This window comes from Ochotona princeps, chromosome 4, assembly GCF_030435755.1.
Source record: "Ochotona princeps isolate mOchPri1 chromosome 4, mOchPri1.hap1, whole genome shotgun sequence".
NCBI classification, from domain to species: Eukaryota; Metazoa; Chordata; class Mammalia; order Lagomorpha; family Ochotonidae; genus Ochotona; species Ochotona princeps.
The window spans coordinates 74,263,899-74,285,210 of NC_080835.1; the positions used below are offsets into that span (position 1 = coordinate 74,263,899).

Here is a 21,312-nt window from a genome sequence, read left to right on the forward strand (position 1 = left end):
ACTAAAATATAGTTCTTCATACTCAGTCATATGTCCATCATTGCAGGCATGGACAATGGCAGAGAGTCCAGCATCCTATTGTCAAGATATAGTGAACAGTTTCATTGTAAGTCCATCTTTGTCTGGAAGTAGAAATGCATACTACATTGCATCCTCACATCTGGATGTTAATCTCCATTTCACAGCTGCTGTACGTCCCCTTAAATGAAAAGTCATAATACAAAATCGACAGTAGAAAGAAAAATAGAAATTTACAATGCCATGAAGTTAAATGAGATGTTACTAGATGTGACAGTCGCCATTACACAGACCCCTTTTCTAAAGTAGGCCCCATTCACAGGTTCCAGGGATTAGAATGTAGACATATCTTTAGAGACAGCTCTTTCTGATCCTAACCAGCTATTTAAATAACCTGAACAAAACAGGGGGCAGAGAAAGTTATAAAAAGTTGCATCTGAAAGACGATCATCCCATTCAAACCTTTTCTTACTCTGTGAGCTTAGCTCAGTTTAACATTACACAATGCAGGTTTTTCTTGCTAATTCATTTCATCCACTTCACTATATAGCTTCATTATGAGCATCATGCTTATAATTTTCATATCACTAAAACTATTGTGGTATAATGTCCCTATAATGGGAAAACAGAAATGATCAGATGTTATCTAAATTGGCAGATAGTAGATTTCTTGTGACTTTGCTAATATGTAATTCATTTAAGCAAACTTAATATCCATTAACTTTCCTTGTAGGGGCCCATTAGCTTTAATAATACATTAGTTCCTTTGTGAGTCCTGAGTAGATATTCGCTCAGTTTACACCCCTAAACTGCTTAAGTAGTTTCTCAGAGTATCTTTTAAATAGAATATAGCAATATAGCCCCACCCACCTACAGAATTACACTCACTCCGAAATGCAAAATAATTCAGGCAGTGCACCTCCTCCTCCTTAGAAAATGCGAGAATGATCCATGTAAGCACTGTCTTCCATATTCTATAGATGGAATCGGGATTTCTGCTTCCAAGAAAAATAGTGAGGCTCCGTATCTGAGTCCATGTGATTTCAGTCTAACAAAGAGCCCACTAGTCCTTAACTGCATGGAAGTGACATCTTAAGCCTCCAGAATTGGGCATGCACCCTATTACTGACTAGTTTAAACTGTTAACAGAATATATTTTCATGGGAAAGTCTGTATTTTTTTTTTTGAAAGTCTGTATTTTATGCAACATTCAGTCACTCAAATGTTGTATTCTTGATGCTTCATTTTTTGGCATTTACATAGGAAAATCACTTTCTAAAAATTTATTTATTTGAAAGACAGAGTGGCAGAGACGGAGAGAGCAAGATCTTCTGATTGCTGGCTCACTCCCCAGATGTTCACAGGAGCCAGATCTAGGCCAGTCTGAAGCCAAGAGCTAAAAACTTCATGCAGGTGTCTCCCACATGGATGGGAGGAACTCAGATATTTGCGCAATCACCTGCTTAATGTCTGTGCTGAAGAAAGTCATGTGGCACGTCAGCAGCCTCCATTCTGAGAGTACCATTGAGAAGTAGGCAGAGTCAGCCAGGAATTCCTGAAGTAACTTCCTTAAACATGATTGGCATTCGCTGCATCGTTTCCTACCATCTTCACTTTCATTGAACATGAGCACCCATACGGTAGCAAAAGTCACCTGCCTCGGATGCTCGATATACTCCATCATTGGGCTTTGAAGTGTTATGGATCAATGACAGGCGGTGTTGGCAGCGCCAATTCCCCATAGCATTTTGGTGACTGCCGACTAGCTGCACCGTAACGTCACGGCCGCAAGGAAGCATGAGATTCTTATAATAATTTGCTCAGTAGCCAGCAGCAGACCTCATGCATGTTGAATTATTTTGGACACTAAGTGAGGACAAGTGTTTTCAAACTGACCCAAACTTAGTCAGAAGTTTTTAACCATCTTGGTGTTTATTGACTCATTTAAAAATCCTTTATTAGTTATAGACTTGGAAAAAATTAATAAAATCACATATTCACCACATTTGGCTCACTGTTTAAGGAGTCTGTTTTGCTCTTAGAGCTTTCCTAACTGCTTTTAGGTTTTTTGTTTCTATTTTTAAATGTGTATTTATTTTTATTGGAGAGACAAATCAGATTTACTGAGAGAAGGAGAGACAGAAAAATTTTCCATCTGCTGATTCACTCCCCAAATGGCTGCAGCGCCACAGAGTTTAGCCAATCTGAAACCAGGGACTTCTTCCAGGTCTCCCACATGGGTGCAGGGTCCCAAGCCTTTCGGTCATCTTCCATTGCTTTCCCAGGCTATGTACAGGGAGCTGGATGGAATGTGGAGCAGCCAGGACACAAACCAACACCCTTATGGAAACCTGGTGGATGCAAGTTGAGGATTTAGTCATTGTACCGGACTTGAAATTTTCCTTAAGTCACTTAGATGTTTTATCGCAACCAAAACATATGTTTGGGGGAAAAAAAAACTTAAAAGTTATGAATTTTGTTTGTTTTTACTTATGTATGTCTAACAAAAATTAAAACAATTATACAGTTTTTTATAATCTCCTGTCCTTTGTCATCTAAATAGATTTCTTATATTATCAGTGATAAACATTATCACTAGGAAATACCGAGCACTTCGTAGACTTGAAATTGTCCTTTGAGTAAATAAGATGACCTTGGGGCAAGTCTAACCTGATATGAATGCTGTTAACTACATTCACATTGCTTAACCCTGACCCATTTTGGGCCATGGAGGCTTATGGAAATGTCTCTCAACTCCATCCAAGACAAATGAATGTTAGCCGGGATATGAATAGGGTTAAGTGAGAGATAATAGATTTGAATTCAGTATACATTACATCTTTTTTTATATAAGGATTTGTTTAAAGCGGAAAAGGATAGACACTAATTGTATGCTCTTAAATATCTTCAAGTATGAGGAAAAAGGAAGGATAAAAAAATGGGAAGGTTTGTACTTGTCCCTCCTAATAAACTGTGGAGCGCCACCATTATCACATAGAAGAGAAGGCTTCAGCTACAACTTGGAATTGCTTTTGTCTTGTGGATTTAAGTACTAATTAATTGAACCAGAATTGTGCAGTGTTTGCTTGCTAGTACCATTATTTGTGGTACCAGGAGAAATTGTTGTGCCCAATTATGTGAAAAATCAGCCAGATGTGTATGCTGTCATACTTTTAATAATCCTTAAGTTTTTGGTGAGTACAGATATTAATTGTGTAGTATGCATTGAAGTGATTAACATCAATGTAATTTATCATCTGGAGATTTCTGAACATAAATAAATGAGTTGTTTTGTTCAGCAAGGTGTTGACCCCTTCAGAATCAGTGAATTAAAGCCCCCCTCTTTTTATTACAAATATGAAAGGCACCACAATCAACCAAGTGCTCAGTTATTTGATTTTCTGGGGCATTAGCCGCTCTTGTTTGTGACATTTCCCTGTTGGGTGCTCGTTTGCAAGCTCATTAATAAGGTTTTCTCATAGGAACGTTGCTGGGAACTAGGAACATACAGTAGGGCTCTTGGTTTTCCAGCTTTCGTTCTGAGACGCAGCAAGGGTACCACAGCAGCCCACAGTTAACTGTTTAAAATGGAAAATAATTACATCTGCAAGCTATAATCCAAGGCTCTGTTTTCTTAGATGTTAGGCAGCTAGCGGTTTTGCTTTTTACTGTTCTTAGCTATATGACCTGAGAAATCTTCCTGTGCATTTTTTTTTATCCTTGCAAATGCCAATATAGGTGCTGTTGGCCAGATCTGCACTGTGGTTGGTTAGAACAGAATGTGACACAATTGTAGCACGGTTAGTACAGCTTTGGATCCTAGGGAATGCACTCTTGTTAGAAAAAAAGGCTGTTTAAACGAGAACAGTTCACTGTCTGAGCCTTAAAAGGAAGCTGTCTAAATAACATCAAGGTGGCAACACATAGCAGCATAAGCTGGGAATTCAAAGAAGAGCTGTGACCCTCCGTGTGGAATTCAGATTGCAGTGCACAAGAGAGGAAAGCTTTCCTCCTGACAGAGGCGAATATGAAACCCTTGAATTACTGCTGTGTGTCTTTTGATTTCACCCATCACAGCCTTGCTCTTTAAAATGTTTTGCCAAAAAATTCACATTTTGGAAGGTTTTTTCCTCTGCATGTGTGTTTGTGTGTTGTGTGTGTGTACGCACACACACATGCAAGAAGGAATGGGAGAGTTGGGTTTTGAAAAGGAGAAAGAAAACAAAGCCTCTCCGATTGGGTATTTGAATGGCTTCTCTGCTCTGATTATCACCTGACAGTTAATCAGGTACATGGCCATCATTTTCAAAATGAGTTTTATTGACTAGATGGAGCCAGGTATTTTTATAAATCCATATTCTTGTTCATCCAAGATGCAGGGATGGGTCAGTTTGGTTTTGTTTTGTTGATTTTTTTTCTTCTTTTTCTTTCAGTCCCTCACTGCTGGGGGAAAATCTGGACATTGAGGAGATGATCAAACCTTCTTCCTTATCTGTGCCAAAATAAATGTTGCTATAATATCGATAGTGCCCTGTCGTGAAAGGCAGGATAAAAACCTGGAAACCAGTGAGTTTTTGCCATGTAGAGTGGAGGATAAGACTTGGTTTCCAGGAGCCACTCTGTGTCACACCCGCTCCCCCATCAGCCCTGTTCCCAGGGTGTATTCTTCAAAGCATAATAGCTGGTGTTTTCACATTTGGCCTGTTTTTCTCTGATCTCTAGTTTTCCTTTTTAATAGGATGTGTTCATCCTTCCACTCTCTTTTCGGTGTTTTGTTATGCTTCCCCCCCCCCCCTTTTAGCAATGGATAGTTTCAGGGAGGTTATTTCAATATTTATTATTCTTCATGAAATATAAATCTAGGCATGGAAGGCCCCTTGATTGAAGCCAAATTTTTTAACATCGTTTTTGTGTTACCAGAGTTGTGATGCGCACAGTTCCTGATGTTTGGAAGGCTATAGATGGCTAGCCGGGAATTCTGCAGTATGCAAGGAGTAGAGAGCAGAAGGTTAAAGGACCAATACTGAGGAAATGCAGTGAATTTTGGACCAAATGCATTGTGAGCAAGACTCAAATGACTCTTGAGGGGCAAAGCCTCTGTCTTCTGAAGGCACTCCTGCAGGAAGAGGCCCATTTGACAAGGGCCCACCTCCTACACCTCACTGACCTAATGTGTTTGTCCAAAAATTCATCTCTGTGGCTCTGCACAGGCAAATTTGCCTTCCAATGTACTCTCTTCACTTAATGGGTCAAACTGTGATTCTGTGAAAGGTTAAATGACTGTGAAGCTGGTATCCAAAGCCAGAAAGAATGGGCAAACAACATCCTTTATGAATTCCTATAAGATACCATTTTCAGATCCACCAGAAATGCCAAGTCAATGTGTAGCGAAATGGAGGTGTGTGAACCGGAACACCTGGACTGGATTTCACATTTGAGAAAGTAGATTGACATGATTAGGTTGTGTGATGAGAACTGAGCTGGATCTGTAGTAAGATTTTGTTTTTAATCAGGAGTAGAGCCAGGAGTAGAAGTGCCTGCTATAATATTTCTCAATTTTCTCATCCATCCATTCCTCCCTGCCTTCACTCATTTAGCACATATGTATTGAATGTATGTTATATGTCAGGCACTGGTAATGTTCCAGTTACCAGGAATTTCAAAGCAAAACAAAAAATCACTACCAAAGTAGTGCTCTTGTATAGAAAATCTTGCTTTATGGATTTTCTTGCCCGGTGTTTGCTTTTAAATTTGGAAGATTTCTCCAAAGATATGAAAGAGGGTTCTGTGAGTATATATCCCCCTTAAAGAGCAGTGGGAACACAATTTCCTACCACAACATCATGAAATAAAATATTATTCTGTTTGTGTTAATTTGAGATCCACGAAACTGGGGCCAGTGCTATGTCACAGCAGGTAAAGCTGCTAGTTTGCAGTGCCAGCATCCCATTTGAATAACAGTTGGAGACCTCAATGTTCTGCTTCTCTTTAGTTCGCTGCTAGAGTGCCTGGAAAGGCAACAGAGAATGACTCAAGGTCTTGGGCCCTTGTCACCAATGGTGGAGACATGGGTGGATTCCAGGTCCTCCTGGCTTTGGCCTGACCTAGCCCCAGCCATTGTGGTCATTTGGGGAATGAAGAAGCAGACGGAAGATCTATCTCTATCTCTCCCTCGATCTCTTACCCTGCCTTTTAAATAAATAAACAGGTCTTTAAAAAAAAAAACAATGAAAAGAATCCACCAAGCTTTGCAAGTTGCTGAGAGAAGGAATGACATTGTACTTGGGTGATATGGTTCCTACTTATTGGTCCACATCAGTCACACCTGATTTGCCTCCCCTCACTCAGGATAGTTCAGCACTCCCCCAGACGAGCAAGTGAAGTGCTCCAGTCCATTCTGCAGCTATACTCATACAGATGTAACAGCAAGAGATCCTTCACCTTACAAACAGAATAAACAGCAGTGAAAATTACTTATGCACATTACCATGACTATGGAAAGTGAACTGTGGACAAGTTGGTCTCTGTTAACTCCTCTGAGAACTCCCAGTGACTGTTCTCTAACCAGTCCCAGTTACCCTGTGCTGCTAGGTTTGCCCTCCTTTAGTTACAAAGCTATCATCTTCCCAACCATTTAAAAACCATGTTGTAGGGGTGCTTCTCACTTTGAGTTCAAACAGCTTTTAATACTCACCAAATCTCAGGTTAATCTTTGTATTGTCGTTTTACTCTGAACTGCAATAATCCCCTGTGATTGACATAGACTCCTCAGTCAGTGCTTGCCCACTTGAATACACAGGGGCTGACCCAAGCCTTTTCCCCGGCCCTTCTGATAGCATCAGTGCCCACACAGCCCCTGATTTCTGCCTAGCAGGACTTGAAACAATTAGCACATGGTCCACACTGGTGTCTCAGAATACTGGAGAGGCGGGCCCAGACTTGTGGCATGATAGGTTAAGTGGTAGTCTACAATGCCAGCATCTCCCTTGGGCACCATTCACGTCTCAGCTACTCTTCTGATCCAGCTCCCTGCCAATATGCCTGGGAAAGCAGAAGATGTCCAACTACTTGGGCCCCTGCCACGTACTTGAGAGACCCAGATGGAATTTCAAGCTCATGTCTGGCTTGGCCCAATCCCAAGCATCGTTGCCATTTTGGAAAGTTAAAGATTCTCTCTTTCAAATAAATCTTTTTTTTTTCTTTTAACAACAACAGCAACAACAAAGTTACATAGGTTGTAAATGAGGAACAAGAAGAACCTGTGTGCCAAATGCAGATGCAGGAGCAGATTTGCACTCAAGCCCTGAGAATCGGTTGCAGTCAGTACGTCAAAAAATATGACGCCCACACTATGCAGATGTCCAGAAGAAGACAGAGAAGGTCAGGGAGCTTCATGGAAAAATACAACTGTTACCAGGATGGCAGGTTGCCTTCCCCCTGGCCTCCGCTCTCTGCCTGCCAGCTTCCTGGGAAGAGCAGCATCTCAGTTGAAATGAAACTACAAAATACCATTTTTGTTAAAAAAAAAAAAATGAAAGATTTCAAAGACATGATATGTTAGTGTTAGGCTTAAAGAGGAGACTGTGCCTTTTCATTTACATGGGAAATTGAAATACAGGTTACAGAATCTTGAGTTCCATCTTCTGAAAAGACCATAGAATGTGGTGCAAGGTCAGACTGGCATGAAATCAATTGTAATCTGCCAGCGAGCCATTCTAACCTCTTTAAGAGTTTCCCCTTATATTTTTCCCTTTATATAGAGTGCAAAGCACATTTAAAGAAAGTCTCATCAAATCAGAATATCTCTCTAATATTATTTTTTTAATTGGTTGTTACTGTAGTATGACCTAAAGCCTCCTGATATTTAACCCTCTGTGCACCTTTGACTAATGAACAAATTTTTTCTGTTATAGCTGTCTTGCTGAATATCTTTTATGGGGTTTAAAAAATTACACAGTATTATGAAAACCTCAGATTTCTTGACCTAATTGATTGGCTGTTGGTGATGCCATCTCTATAACTGTAATGTTCCTGAAGTGCACAGACCTAACTATTTTTCTCCCTTTTATATAGCAGTTCCATTTTATGATGACATGAAGCCTTTCTGAGCGATGCATTTCTGGACAGTTATTGCACTTGGGTAGAAAGTGTCATCTGGTTTTTAGCCTTGTGCCTTATATCTAACCAGCATGTGAAATGATCCCCCAGGAAATAGACTGGGCCCTTACCTCATTACTTTAAAATAAATCTTGGGTTCTGATTCTGTTTTAGAAAAGATTTGGTAGGTTATAACATTTGATTTATGAATGCAATTAAAATATAAATGACAAGCTCTGGGGCTATTCAGTCAGCCATCTGGATTGTTCAGTGTTTCCACATCCTCCTATTGTGGTCAAGAACCCCCTGAAGAATTTAACACCCCTGAATTCTTTAGGTGCTAGGGAAACCCCCAGGGTTTTCATTTCACTGTTGAGAATACTTGAGTTTCTCTTTGAGGACAAAAGAAGGGAGGCAGATTTTGTTTCTTAAGTTTCCACCACCCCAGAATGGGTCTTGGCTCAAAGACCTTCTGTTTAGTTGCTAGACTGGACATAATGATAGTTTAGCCACCCATGGTCAGATAATATGCCTATAAATACGGTGTGTCGATGGAAGAGGTCATTTTCCTGTGCAACACAAGCAAGGTTGATCTTTGTCTTTTCAGCTAGGTAACCATGGCAGCTGTGTCCAAAAAGCCAGTGGTAGGTGTTTCTCCAGAAACTAAAAATAGATTGGGAAAACCAGTTGTCAAAACCAAAGGAATCTTTTCTGTGACTTGGTGTGTGATTTTTCTTTTCAGGTATAGCAAGTACTTAGCTTGTTCTTCCTATTTTATGTGAGTAATTGACAACTGGTGAACAGCTCATTAGGAACATAAAAAAGCATTTAAGTAAAACAAACTAGACGGCACTGAAGAAGCAGGGTGGAATAGATTTTTCAACGCTCTCTTTGTTATTAATGAAACTTGAGCATGTAAAACCTTTAATGCACCGTGCTAAAAAATATACAGTTTGGGTCGGCTTATAAATTACAGGAAGAAAAAAGTAGGACTTTTCACTTGGCCCTGTAAGCATTCTGCCTCTCCTAATTCATTTGGCCAACATTAGCAGTGCATGAGAAAATGTCGCCCCTCCATGAATCAGAGATTAGCCTATTAAAAAAGGTGTATTTCAGCCCAAATTTAGGGCTTTAAATTTAGCCTCACCCAGGATGCTTCATGGATAGAAAAACAAGGTCCTCTACAGAGGAACTCCTAAAGTGCTGCTGTTTCTGTTTGTTATTACTCATGTGTTCAGTGAACCTTCCTTCATTACTCTTTCAAATACGTATCAGTGTGTGTGTGTCACACCAACAGACCTACACGGACCTCACCCAGGGGTTGTATTTGGCCTAAGCTGCGGTCAGTAGGTCTGGCAAGCAGTACCCAAAGACTCTTGCCACATCCCAGTAGCTGAGTCAATTCAAGGTCATCCTTGTTATGTGAATTTCTGTCTTTAATGACTACTTTTCCCCACTCAAGTGATCAAGATCTCGAAACCTCTCTGCCTCTTTGCCCTTAAACATTTCCTTTGCCATCTAGTCCAAGAATAGAATCGTTTTACTTGCAAGGGTCAGCTGCAGTCTGTGGGCCTATTAACTTGGTGTTCTTAGGGGAGGGACTTACTGTGCAGTGCATACAATTGGGTGTACCAAGAGGCTCTAAAATAAGGTTTGAACAACCACACGATGCTCAGAGGTCCGGAAAAGGAACTGTGATAGGAAGGGCACTATGAAATGCATCTAGGCAATAGCCACGGTGAGAGAGGGCTTACTTGTGCAGCAAGCGGGAGTGTGTGCAGGGTGAGAGTGGTGGAGCCCTGCCATATGCTCTTCTTCTCCCTTATCCATAGGATGAATGTTAATGAGCCAACCACTGCCTGTGAAAGGCCACGGGCTGTTGTTTAGGTGCTGTGATTGTCTGAGAAAGCGAAACTGTAGTAAATTGTTTGGAGCTTTCAGCCAAATGATGTCTTGACCTCTAACATTTATTGCTCCTTGAGTACATTTCCAAAAATATATATTTACAGAGCCATAGAATTAAATGAGAAAAAATGATTTAGGGATTAATGACTGGTTAGTTGGAGCCTAAGGAGAATACTCTCCTAATTCCTTTCAGCTCTTGTGGTTGACTGTGTTTGCCTATGTCTGAATTCATTCTGGCTTTGTTGGCTTGCTTCCCTATTTCCTTCACCTCCTCCCATTTGTCTCTCACACCCATTCCCCACACATGCACACACAGGACAGTTTTAAGTGGTGAGTGGAAATTAGAACATTTGCATCAGTACCTAAGTACTTCACTCCATTAGGAAGCTACCGTTAGTTTCAGTGATGGCTTCCTTTGGGATACATTCTTAATCAAAAATCTGTGCTTCTAGAAATTCCATGGATTATCTCCAATTTATATTATCTCTGTGACCTTGGACGAGCTGCTTCATTTTGTGGGTCCCACAGTTCTTATCCCCACCTTTGGGCTTAGTCTACCACCCCTGCTGGTCTGAAGGATAGGAGACCCTGAGCAAATGCCAGTTTCCTTTCTTCTTATACTTTCTGCTTGCACTGAGATGTCGAAGAGTTTTATTAGAGGTCACCAAAACCTCCCAGTTTTTTTCCCCTGCTAAAGCCATTTGAGTGGAATTCTGAAGTTCTGCCTTTGCCATTTGAAAACAAGAGCATGGAAGAGGCAAACATATTAATATGCAGTGTCACAGTGTATTGTCACAAAGTAATATATGATATATGATAAAATGTATCAATTCTGAGCACTACAAATATCTGTGGCTTCACCTCAGCATGAAGGCAAATGAGTTTCCTTTAGCTTGAGTGAGTTTGGAGATAAACTTCAATGTAACAAAATGTATTTCGCAGGAAATGTTTGATGTGGCGCAGTTGGCTTATGAATCTCTTATCTATTCACAGTTCACTCCTTGGAGTTATTAGTCAATTCAATTTGAGCAAATGCCAAAATTACTAACTAATTAGAAGGATGTTCCTGAAAGCATGTGAATGGGGAGCAAGTCAGTGCTGGTAACATGGGGCTTGCAGCAGCATGAGTGTCTGATTTTGCCTGATGATATCATTTGCTAAACATTATACTTTGTGTTGTTGTCACACAGATAAGCCTCAAGTGCATATTCAGATGACTTATCCTCTACAAGGCCTAACCCGGGAAGGGGACGCGCTTGAGTTAACATGTGAAGCCATCGGGAAGCCCCAGTAAGTTCTGAAGGCCAAGGTTGGCAGAGGGTCGAGAGCAGTAAATGTCAGAACACAGAGATATGCATTTACAACTCATTGGCCTGTCACTGGTCTCCTGCTGTAAAGGATGGGAGATTTTTCAAGAAATGCAGAATAATTGTGAGAGGAGAAGTAAATAAATCTCTAGGGTTCCTATTCGTCAGGATTGGGAGAAAAATTGAATGCCAGCTAAGACCGAACTCTCAGCTAATTCTATTTTATTATCATCAGCGTGATTGTCAGGACTATTTTTTCTCTCACACACAATCCTAATAAATTTTTAGTATGCCCACAATCTAATGATGTATCTGCAGCCTTCTGTGCTGTCTAATCTGCTACAAAGATGCTTTTCAGACTTAAATTAAGCTGCTGTGTTTAGGGCCAGCTGTAGGCAAATGAATTCACCCTACTTTTAATTTTGCCATCTTCTTCTCTCAAAGAAAAGTGTCAGACTTGACTCTTAGAAATATTTCTGTGAGTAAGGAAAAGTTCAGGAACTTTTCTCCAGGAAGCTGTATATGCCATTGCCTCGGAGAGCCAACGAAAGTTGTGATTTTGTTAAGCAGTCTAAAGGAGCTACGTTGCTGCTCCCTACCAAACAAGCTAAAGTGAATTAGAGGAACTGCTTGCCTCAGCACCGATGGAGGAAAAACCCACGAGGCAGTGCTGCTTTGGATCCTACTCCGGTTTACTTTGGGAAAGAGGATTTTTCCCCCCTTCCTGGTGAAGGTTCAGCTGCCTTGGAATAAACAGCGTGGAATCCTGAAGTACATGAGCAGGTTGATGTTGGGATTAAGGGCATTCAAACTCGCAGTGGTGCTAAACTACAAAAACAACAACAAAAACCAGTGTTGAGCTCCCTCTGCTGTCCCTGTAATACAGTTTTGTTTTCCATGCAGAGTTTGCTCACCAGCATAGTCAGAGTTTTTATTTAAGAAACTCAGAGCATCTCAACAAAGCTCTGGATATCTCTGGAAAGAATTCACCCTGGTATAATGGAGGGACCGCTGTCTGTTACATGAATCCAGAGAGCCACCAGGGAGTTTGGGTCCCATCAGTTCTCGGGTCTCCTCTCCGGCCTCCCTGTCTCCATGCTACTTGGCCATGGTGTGGAATTCACTTGTCTCTGTGCCAACCATTCGGAGTGTTAAAAGATTGCTTTGGGGTAATCTTTGCTCTGTTTTGCTCTCCCTGTGTTATTTCAAAGTTACTTGGTTTTGAACACTGCAAGCTTTTATCTCTTTTGAGCAGTGCAAAAGATTCAAATCTTTGTGTAAACTGTCTGAATTATGCCCTAATTAGCAGCTAGTGTTACCTCTGAAACAATCCAGTTGGGGAAAAAAAAACACATTCTGAATCCTCTTACTATTTGCAATACCTGTATTCAGTCACATTAACCACATTTACAGTATAAGGCTTGCTACCCTATATTTTGTTTCTGTGTTTTTATCCCCCAAAGAAGGTACCATATTCAATTGAATGTGCCACGGGGACAGTAAATTACATGTTTCCTGCAGGACATTTATGCCGGAGAGGGTATTTGTTTGTTGCTCTCAAATAGGAATGGGTATATGGTTATATGAGCAAGCACGCATTATTGGCTGCTATCCCTTCTAGCATATTACCTATTTATTTTCTCAAGAAATTGCATACAATAAAAATGGTAATTTAACTTGCCATTAAATGTTGTGAATATTCTCAGCACTTACCCCTACTGCTTGTTTCAGCTGTCAAGCAGCAGGACATTAGGTCTGATTGCCAGGCAGACCCATTTGCCACTGCCTACCAGGAGGACATATGCGTACTAATTTTTAAATAATTTACTGAGTTGTGATGATAAACCCATGTGTAATTAAAGAAAAATTGTAACTTCACATCCCATTTGAAAGCTGGAAATGCTGCTTGACAGGGCTAACTTGAGTGGCCACTCACCAGGAAACCACAGGTCACTTGTTGCTGCTCCTAGAGGTAGCAGGAGAACTGAAAACAAAGTTACCTCTGTGTGCGAATCTATGTTGTCCTTCTGTTAAAGTAAGGGAAGTTCCCAGACACAGCACTAGATGTGGCCTTCGTGCAGAGGAGGTTGAGGGCAAAGTCTTGAGGAGTGGGCTTGAAAGATGCTTGATGTGCATGCATTGTGAGCCCCTGAACATTGTGTGCAATTTACTTTTTCTAAATGGAAGCAAATGCGATACTCTGAATCTCTAAGACAAACTCCCCTCTGATGAGCAAGTGCAGAAGGGCCTATGGAAACCATGCACTCCGCAGTGCTTACCCAGAGCCACAGCCTTGAATTTGCAGGACTGAGATGCGCACACAGGAAAGGGTCTCACGTTCGGTGAGTCTGGCAGAACCAGTAAACAAGGGTAACTTTCCAAGAGACAGATGTGGTGACCACATGTCAGTGAGAACGGTCACGTCTTGAGTGGGTGGAGGCAGGCTATGTGAAGAGGTTAAAGGGTAGAGGAAGAGATTCCACATCCTGCCAGAACCAAGCGATGGCTTTTCAGATGACAGAGGCCAAAATAAAACATTGCTAAAATATAAAAGTCCCTCTTTTTGGTGGAATTCAATATTTGTTTGAATACTGAGTTGCTTCCAAGCAAAGTTCTTGGTACGTTAGTAACCATCAGATTAATATGTGTCTCACTAGCCAAGAACTTGACTTTTTTTCCTAATTAGTGAGAAGATTAACAATGGGTGAGCTCTGTCCTCTCTGACTTGGTGTGAAACCACACAGCGGGGTATAAAAATAGGGCACATTCGATAATCTACTGATTGCGGAAGATGAATTAGAAGTAATAAGACTCCTGCTTGCGGTCTGCTGAGAATTTTTCAACACCAGATCGCGCTTTATTTTTATTATTATTGCGGCATTCTAAACAGATTTTTGGAGGCTTCACGGATGTAAATCTGCGAAGTTAAAGTATCTCCAGTAGGTCCTCTTTAATTATGTCACCCTGCATGTGACTCATTTCATGCGCGAGTGAGAGGTTGGATGCAGTTTCCTGGTGGGAAATCATAACGCGACTCGTCTCTTTCTACTTTCCTCGGCAGGCCTGTCATGGTAACCTGGGTGAGAGTTGATGATGAAATGCCTCAACATGCCGTACTGTCTGGACCCAACCTGTTCATCAATAACCTCAACAAAACAGACAATGGTACCTACCGCTGTGAAGCCTCCAACACAGTGGGGAAGGCTCATTCGGATTATATGCTGTATGTATACGGTACGTGAGAAAACATACCACTCCTTCTGCTAGACTCACTCACGTGTAGCTGCTCCTAAGGATTCACTCCCAAAGCAGAAAAACAAATCCTGATTGATTTCCTTCAAGAGCTTACAAGAAGCCTGTGGCCTGCCCCACTGTCTCCACCTGGGACAGCAGTGACTCCTTCTCTGGATTTCCCACCAGGTCATAGTCTCTGGCCATACTGAGTAGGAAAGCTATGTCCACAGGCACAAGCTATGAAAATTATGTTAGAAGTAATGGCTGAAAATTTCAGTCGTACCGATTAGTGCTTGTCAGCCCAGGATGTTTATTCCCAGTGATATTTCCCTATGAGACCCAGGCTAGCCTTCCTCCTGCTTTGATGAACATAACTCTTCCGTTTTCAGCATGAAGCTGTTCCATTCCAGAAGGTGCTGCAAGCCGGTAGAGTCAGACCAATTCAAGGTTCTTGGTAGCTACATAACCCACAATCACAACTGCTTTGGACACAATTTTTTTTTAAATTTTTAATTTGTTTTTTAATATCTTTTTTACAGGGTCATTAGAGTATATTGTTATGAATTCTGTTCCCTAATCAACAAATATTTATTGAGCATCTGCTGTGTGCCAAGCATGTTAAACTTATTTCCCATTTTTATCTGATTATTGATTTTGCATATGGTGACCATTCTCTATTTCATTGAAAAGTGCCTTTCTCCTAGCCTTTTGATGTCTGAGTTTCTTCTGTGGAATTTAATTATCTTTGTTAGTTTTATTCTAAGAAAAAGAACTACGAATTGACACTGTGCTGGATGAGCAACAGGAAGCATCAAAGTGTCAGCGTGCCATAAATAGTTGAATATGTGGAACTGCGAGGGCATTTCTTTCCCCTATGTCAGCCTTGTAAATAACCCATGTCAGTTTCTATGTAACTATATGCATAGTCACGCATACATTATACATACAGGGTATTTACGGAGTGTGGCTCATAACCTGGGCGTGGGTGGCCTTATTCACCAAACAGAAGCATGCCTTTTATACCTTATCTACACGGATAATATAATACATAACCTATACCTAAGTTTTTCCTCTTAACATAATGCAAAATTAAAAGACTGTGTCTAATCACTTTATCTGTGGACTTCTGGAGTTTGTTTTCTTTGCACACTAACCATGTTGTCTGTGGTCCACACACAGGAGCACACACATTTTCCCCAGTAGTTAAGGAAATCCATGTGATGGGAACAGCTTCCTAGGGAAGGGGTGTGGAGGTCAGGGCAGCCTAGCCCATTTTTTCAGTTGGCAATACCAGGACGCAGAGAGCCACCTCCCTTAGACTGTTGAGTAGAAGTAGCAGGGAATCCTTGCTCTTTTTCTGCACAGATTTCTTTCCCACCAGGAGCCGGGCCTCAAGGAAGCCCCCTCCATTGCTGTTCATTGCCTCTGGTACAGATGTTCAGTCTAGAGTTTTTATAAAAACTATGGATGTTAAAAAGCAGTGACAAATTTCCACCAGTCTATTATATGCTTCCTTGATTCAGAAGATTAAGTAATCTGGAAAAACGGTTTTTGATTTATTGTACTGACTGTTCCTGCATCATGAGATGAGAAGCATTTTGTGGATTTGATGGACAGGCATACTTGAGTCACGTGTTGAGGAGTTTATAGCTAGCCGTTATTGAGTGCTCTTTCTGTTCCGCACCATGTGGTGACGGCTTTGTTTGCATGACCTCCCTGATCTCCACAATCATGCCATGAGGTAAGCATTAGCATCATCCCATTTTGTGGATGACAACATGAAGCTTTAAAAGGTCAGGCAGCTTTTCCCAGGTTCACAAGGTTACTAAATATATTCTTTAGAACTGTGACGCTTGACTCCAAAGTTTACACAAAGTTTGGTTTTCTTTGTAAATCCTCTTACCCTCACTGCTTTCCACTGATACATTTACCTCCAGTTTAACGTAATTTTCTTGGAATTAACTCTCTGGCCCAGAGTGCATTATTTAAAACCAAGAAATAGGAGGACCCCTTGTTTAGAAAAATACATCTGCACTCACATGTCTTCTTAGCATTAGAGGGTACGCTTGTCTTTGTTTAGGGATTTGATGGATCAGTATATTCTCTATGTTCCTCCATCTGTGCTAATAACAAAACAGAGTGATAAGATAGAATATCAACCTGAGATGTTGTCTATTAAAATATTTAGCAATTTCTGAAGATGGTAGATAGAGTTGATTTTTTTTAAGATGTATTTGATAGGTGACAGGAGGAGAGAAAAAGAAATTTCCATTCACTGCTTTACCCTCCAAATGGCTGCATCAGCTGAGGTTGGGCCAGGCCAAAGCAGGACCCAGGAACTCCGTGCAGGTCTCCTAGACAGGTGTCTGGGATTCAAGTATTTCAGTCATCATCTGCTGCACCCCAGTAGCAGAAACAGAGTAGCCAAGACTTGGACTGGCACGCTGACTTGGGATGAGGGTGTCCCAAGTGGGGGTTTAACACATTGCATCACATCGCCCATGCACGGGTGAGTAGATTTTCTTTCCAAAGCTGATTGCAGTAATTTTTGAAATGCTTTATAAACTAAAACTGGACCTGTCTCTGAAAAACTTAATTCTCTGCAAGTAACTTCTATATGCCCGGAAGCTAGCTAGTTAGTGCTTGAGCCCCAATTTGCTTTGGTTCTTCAGCCTTTACATATCAAACCCAGCTTATTAGTTCCACCTGTATTTTCTTAACTAGTCCCTTCAAACTGCCCTTTTATTTCTTTATTTGAAAGGCAGAGCTACAAAGAGCTAGAGAGAGAGAGGAAGAGATGTGGAAGACAGATCTGCCTTCCACTGGTTCACTCCTAAAGTGCTCACAGTGGCTGGAGGCTGGGGGAAGCTGGGAGCCTGGAACTCCATCTAAGTTTCTGACACCCAAGTATTTGGACCATCTTTTCCTGTTTTCCTAGTTGCATCACCAGGGAGCCGGAATGGAAGTAGAGCAGCCGGGACTCAAACTAGCACTCACATGAGATACTGGTACTGCAAGTGAAGGCTTAACGTGCTGTACCAGAAAGCTGCCTCCTTCATGTAATTGTTACTGCTAGAAATAAGCTCAGCATCAATGTTATATCTATCAGTGGAATCAATTCATCTAGGTTATTTGAGCCTGAGATGAAACACAAAGTTGCCCAGCAGAGATGAAGGTAATTGAAAGTGTATGATTTTCACAAATGACAGGGACTTTTCCTCAAAGTCTGCACCCTCACTAGTCTTGTCTCCCTCCCCATTTGCAATCATAGTTACAAATCACCTGCAGGTGCACTTTATTTGTGTTGTGGACATCATATACTTTGAGCCAATACTTTTAAAAATAGGTGCGGAAATGGCATTATGGCATAGCAGGGGACATGTCCCACACACAAATCTTTTTCTCAGTGATAATAGCATAATTGAAGCAGAACAGAAAAACATAGTAACTGTCACCATGCTGGACATCAGGCACCTCTCTGGATAAAATTGAGCTGTGTAGAGTAGAGGGAGAAGGGTGTCTTCACTGCCAGGCCCAAGGGTCCGTGCACCCAGTTCAGCCATCTCTCCACTGGCACCTGCAGCAGCTACAGGTGTGGGTTCACGTAAAGGAGTTGTCACATCACAAAATGGCAGACCACCTGTAGCCTCCATAAAACGTGCCGCCATACAAGGCTGAATGGAATGCCTGAATCACAATGTTTCTCATCCTGTTCTGTTTTTAAAATGATTTAAAATCACTGATTTCACCATTCTACTTCTTGGAGCAGAATGTTTCGTTTGGGTTATTAGAACAGAACCCTTTTTAAACTCAAGTAAGTCTGCTTTACACCACAGCTTAAACTACTTGAGTCCCTTATCTAAAGTAGCATAGTCTCCCATAAAACAGAACAGCGTGCTGCTCATTGATTCCTGTCAAGTTCATACACAGGTATTTGTGTAAAAGGAGCACTTGGCGATGAGAATTAAAAACTTGGATTGTTGCACAAAGGCACGAATCTTTCTAAGCAGACTTCCCAACCAAAAATCAGACTAATGTGTTGATAAACTTTTGCGAAGTTGGTACCAAACCCAGTTAAAGGTGCAGTATATAATTAAAGTTTTGACGTATTAATTAGACAATCTGAGAGCTCACTTGAACATAAAAGGACACCAGATGTGTCAGGCAGAAAAAGTTGATGTGCTTTAGATAAGATTTAAAATCAAAAGCCTTCAAATCGTCTTAGGCTCTATTATAGCAGAATGATTGCTTAGTTCAAAGTCTTTGCTGACAATTTAACACATTCAGTTTGATCATTTGGGCTTGGAATTTTTTTTCTCTTTCATATTTGCCCTTGCCTCATCCCAAATAATTTTACAGTGCTAGAAAAATTACAGTTTATATCAAATATTCGACAGAGGTTTCCCTATCTGGTTCCTGGCTTTAAGGGTTGAGCTTCATTGCTGTTTAGTTCTCTTGTTGACAAGATGGAAAACGTCCTTCGAGTTTTATCATTGTAGTCCTTTTGGATCAAGCTTTTAACATGAGCAAAGGCAACTTATTAATATTTATAGGTTGTAAAATTTATTGACTTTTAAAAAATAAAATCTCAGTAAAATCTCACATGCCTGGAACTTGATATTTAGCGGTGACATTCTCTCTTCTTTGTATTTATTACGAGTACAGAAGTAGTTTTACTTCCTGCTGGGATGTATTGATGGAGAATAATGAAGTTAACAGTCCTAGGGAGCAAGTGTGCAGGGGCATGCTCATCCTTGCCTGATAGGAGCCCTTTAAACAGAACAACACCCTCTCCTCTTCTTCCCACCCCAAACCCCACAAACTGTAACAGTGTCAAGGAAATGACAGCCGTTGTATCCTCTTGGTACAACTTGATTTAAGCTCACCTTTAAAATCTGGTGGGGGTGGGGATGTTATATGTGTTGATTTTTTTTCCCTCACTTCTCTACTTCTCATCTACTTCATTAATTTTGAAAAATCTCTTTTCTTCTTTTCTTAGCTCTTCCAAATAAGGCTTTGGAACAGTTACCAGACAGAGATCTCTGAAGGGAAAGAACTTTTGGTTTTAAAGGGGAAAGTCATCAAGCAAACATCTCAATGTCCTCGTGCTTCTGTTTTGTCATTACTGACCATTGTTGTGTTCAGCATTGTGGGTTTGATTTTCCTTTTTTTTTTTATCCAGATCCCCCCACAACTATCCCTCCTCCCACAACAACCACCACCACCACCACCACCACCACCACCATCCTTACCATCATCACAGGTATGGTACCTTCATTGCCATTGAAAATGTCCTGAATGTATATTGTCGTTCTGGTATGTATAAATAGAATCTGAGATGTTCCCTTTAAATCCTTGGATTTCAATTAATTGTTCCTTTACTTTGGAGCTCTGAACACATCAGTTACTATGTTCTTAGACTGAATCTTAAAGGCCTTAGGAAATCTTCAACATCCAAGTATTTAACAGTCAATCAGATATTTTCACAGCTTTTACATAAGGGAATTCTTTTTGTAAGCATCACTGTTCAAAGCAAAACACTAGAGAAGATGGCAGCCTGGCTGCTTAGGGAACCTGCCACTAGCTTCTGCTTAGCCACAATTGAGGATATGGTAAGTATTGTGGCTCTGGATCTTGGCCTTGTCTTAATCTCATCCAAGTGAGGGAAAATGCAAACCCCTAACTTTAACAGGCCTGTTGGGACCTTTGCTTCCAAACGGGAAATCATCCTTGCTGCTCTAGAGAGCACCTACAAGTAGGACTACTACCTGTTTGCATCACCTGGGAGGTCCGAAAAGATCAGAGCGAATCATCTGTGTCTTCTCCATGCTGGGCACGCATCATGCACTCCATGCCTTCAGCTGCATGTTAGAGGGGTAGGTGAGATAGCCACGGTGGTTCTGACTCCACGGCTTTCTCTCTTTGAACTCTCTAAAACTCATACTCAAATGAGTGTCACTGCCTCTCATTTTTAACTATCACTAAAGGAGGCATTTGTCCCCCATCTCCTTTTTGCTCTCCAGCAGCTCTCTTCTACTGCTTGCTGCTGCCTATCTGGGAGCCTTGGAGTTTCTTCTGCCTGCTCAACTTGGCGAGCTAATGGCTACACCATGTTCAGCTTGACACGCAGTGTTCCCCTCAATTAAGGCCTTTCCCCATCGCTGTATATAGGTCCCACCCATAGAAGCATGTTAAAAGCCCTTGTTCTGCAAGGAGGAAAGGAAAACTCTTGTAACAATGCATCTTTCTCTTTATCCTGTTACCTCTGGAGTCTGCAGGGCCTCTCTTGAGGTCCTTCTTGTCATGGACTTCTTTATAAATACTGAGTATCACACTCAGGGCTCTTGCTGCCAGGTACTTAAGCACACTGGATACAGCAACTGTCCCTTGCACTGCCTGGGACATTTCTACTTTGCACAGAGATGACAGTCAGATGGTTCAAGGGAAGAGGGAGTCTTGTTAGTGGATGACTTATTACAATAGGTTATGTAAGCTCATTGTTCTTCACCTGTGTAGCTATTAACAGTACAACAAAGAAAGCCCGTAAATTAGCCACAATTAAGGACTTTTCTAAACATTGGCTATAAAATAATCAGTGCCTAGATTTATAAAAGGACAAAAATCCATCAATTGGTTTGTGCATCTCCCTCTGAACTCAGCTTCGTCTGCACTGCTTCTTAAATTCTTCCGTGCTTTTCTGTTTTAGCCTGTTGTGAGTACTTTGTGCCCTATAACTCAAGTAAACGCAGGT

General features: G+C 41.1%; 1 protein-coding gene across 7 annotated transcripts in view; it reads left to right on the forward strand.

Moving 5' to 3' along the window:
* CADM1 (cell adhesion molecule 1) overlaps positions 1 to 21,312 on the forward strand; it is a 358,979-nt gene that overhangs the window by 304,092 nt on the left and 33,575 nt on the right. For 4 of the 7 annotated variants that reach the window (XM_004585094.3, XM_004585095.3, XM_004585097.3 and 1 more), the window contains 3 exons: positions 11,211 to 11,310; positions 14,389 to 14,561; positions 19,744 to 19,824. In XM_004585094.3, coding sequence (XP_004585151.2) covers positions 11,211 to 11,310; positions 14,389 to 14,561; positions 19,744 to 19,824 — 354 coding nt within the window. The remainder of the gene's footprint in view (positions 1 to 11,210; positions 11,311 to 14,388; positions 14,562 to 19,743; positions 19,825 to 21,312) is intronic. The other 3 variants (XM_004585098.3, XM_004585099.4, XM_004585096.3) reach the window with 1 other exon arrangement.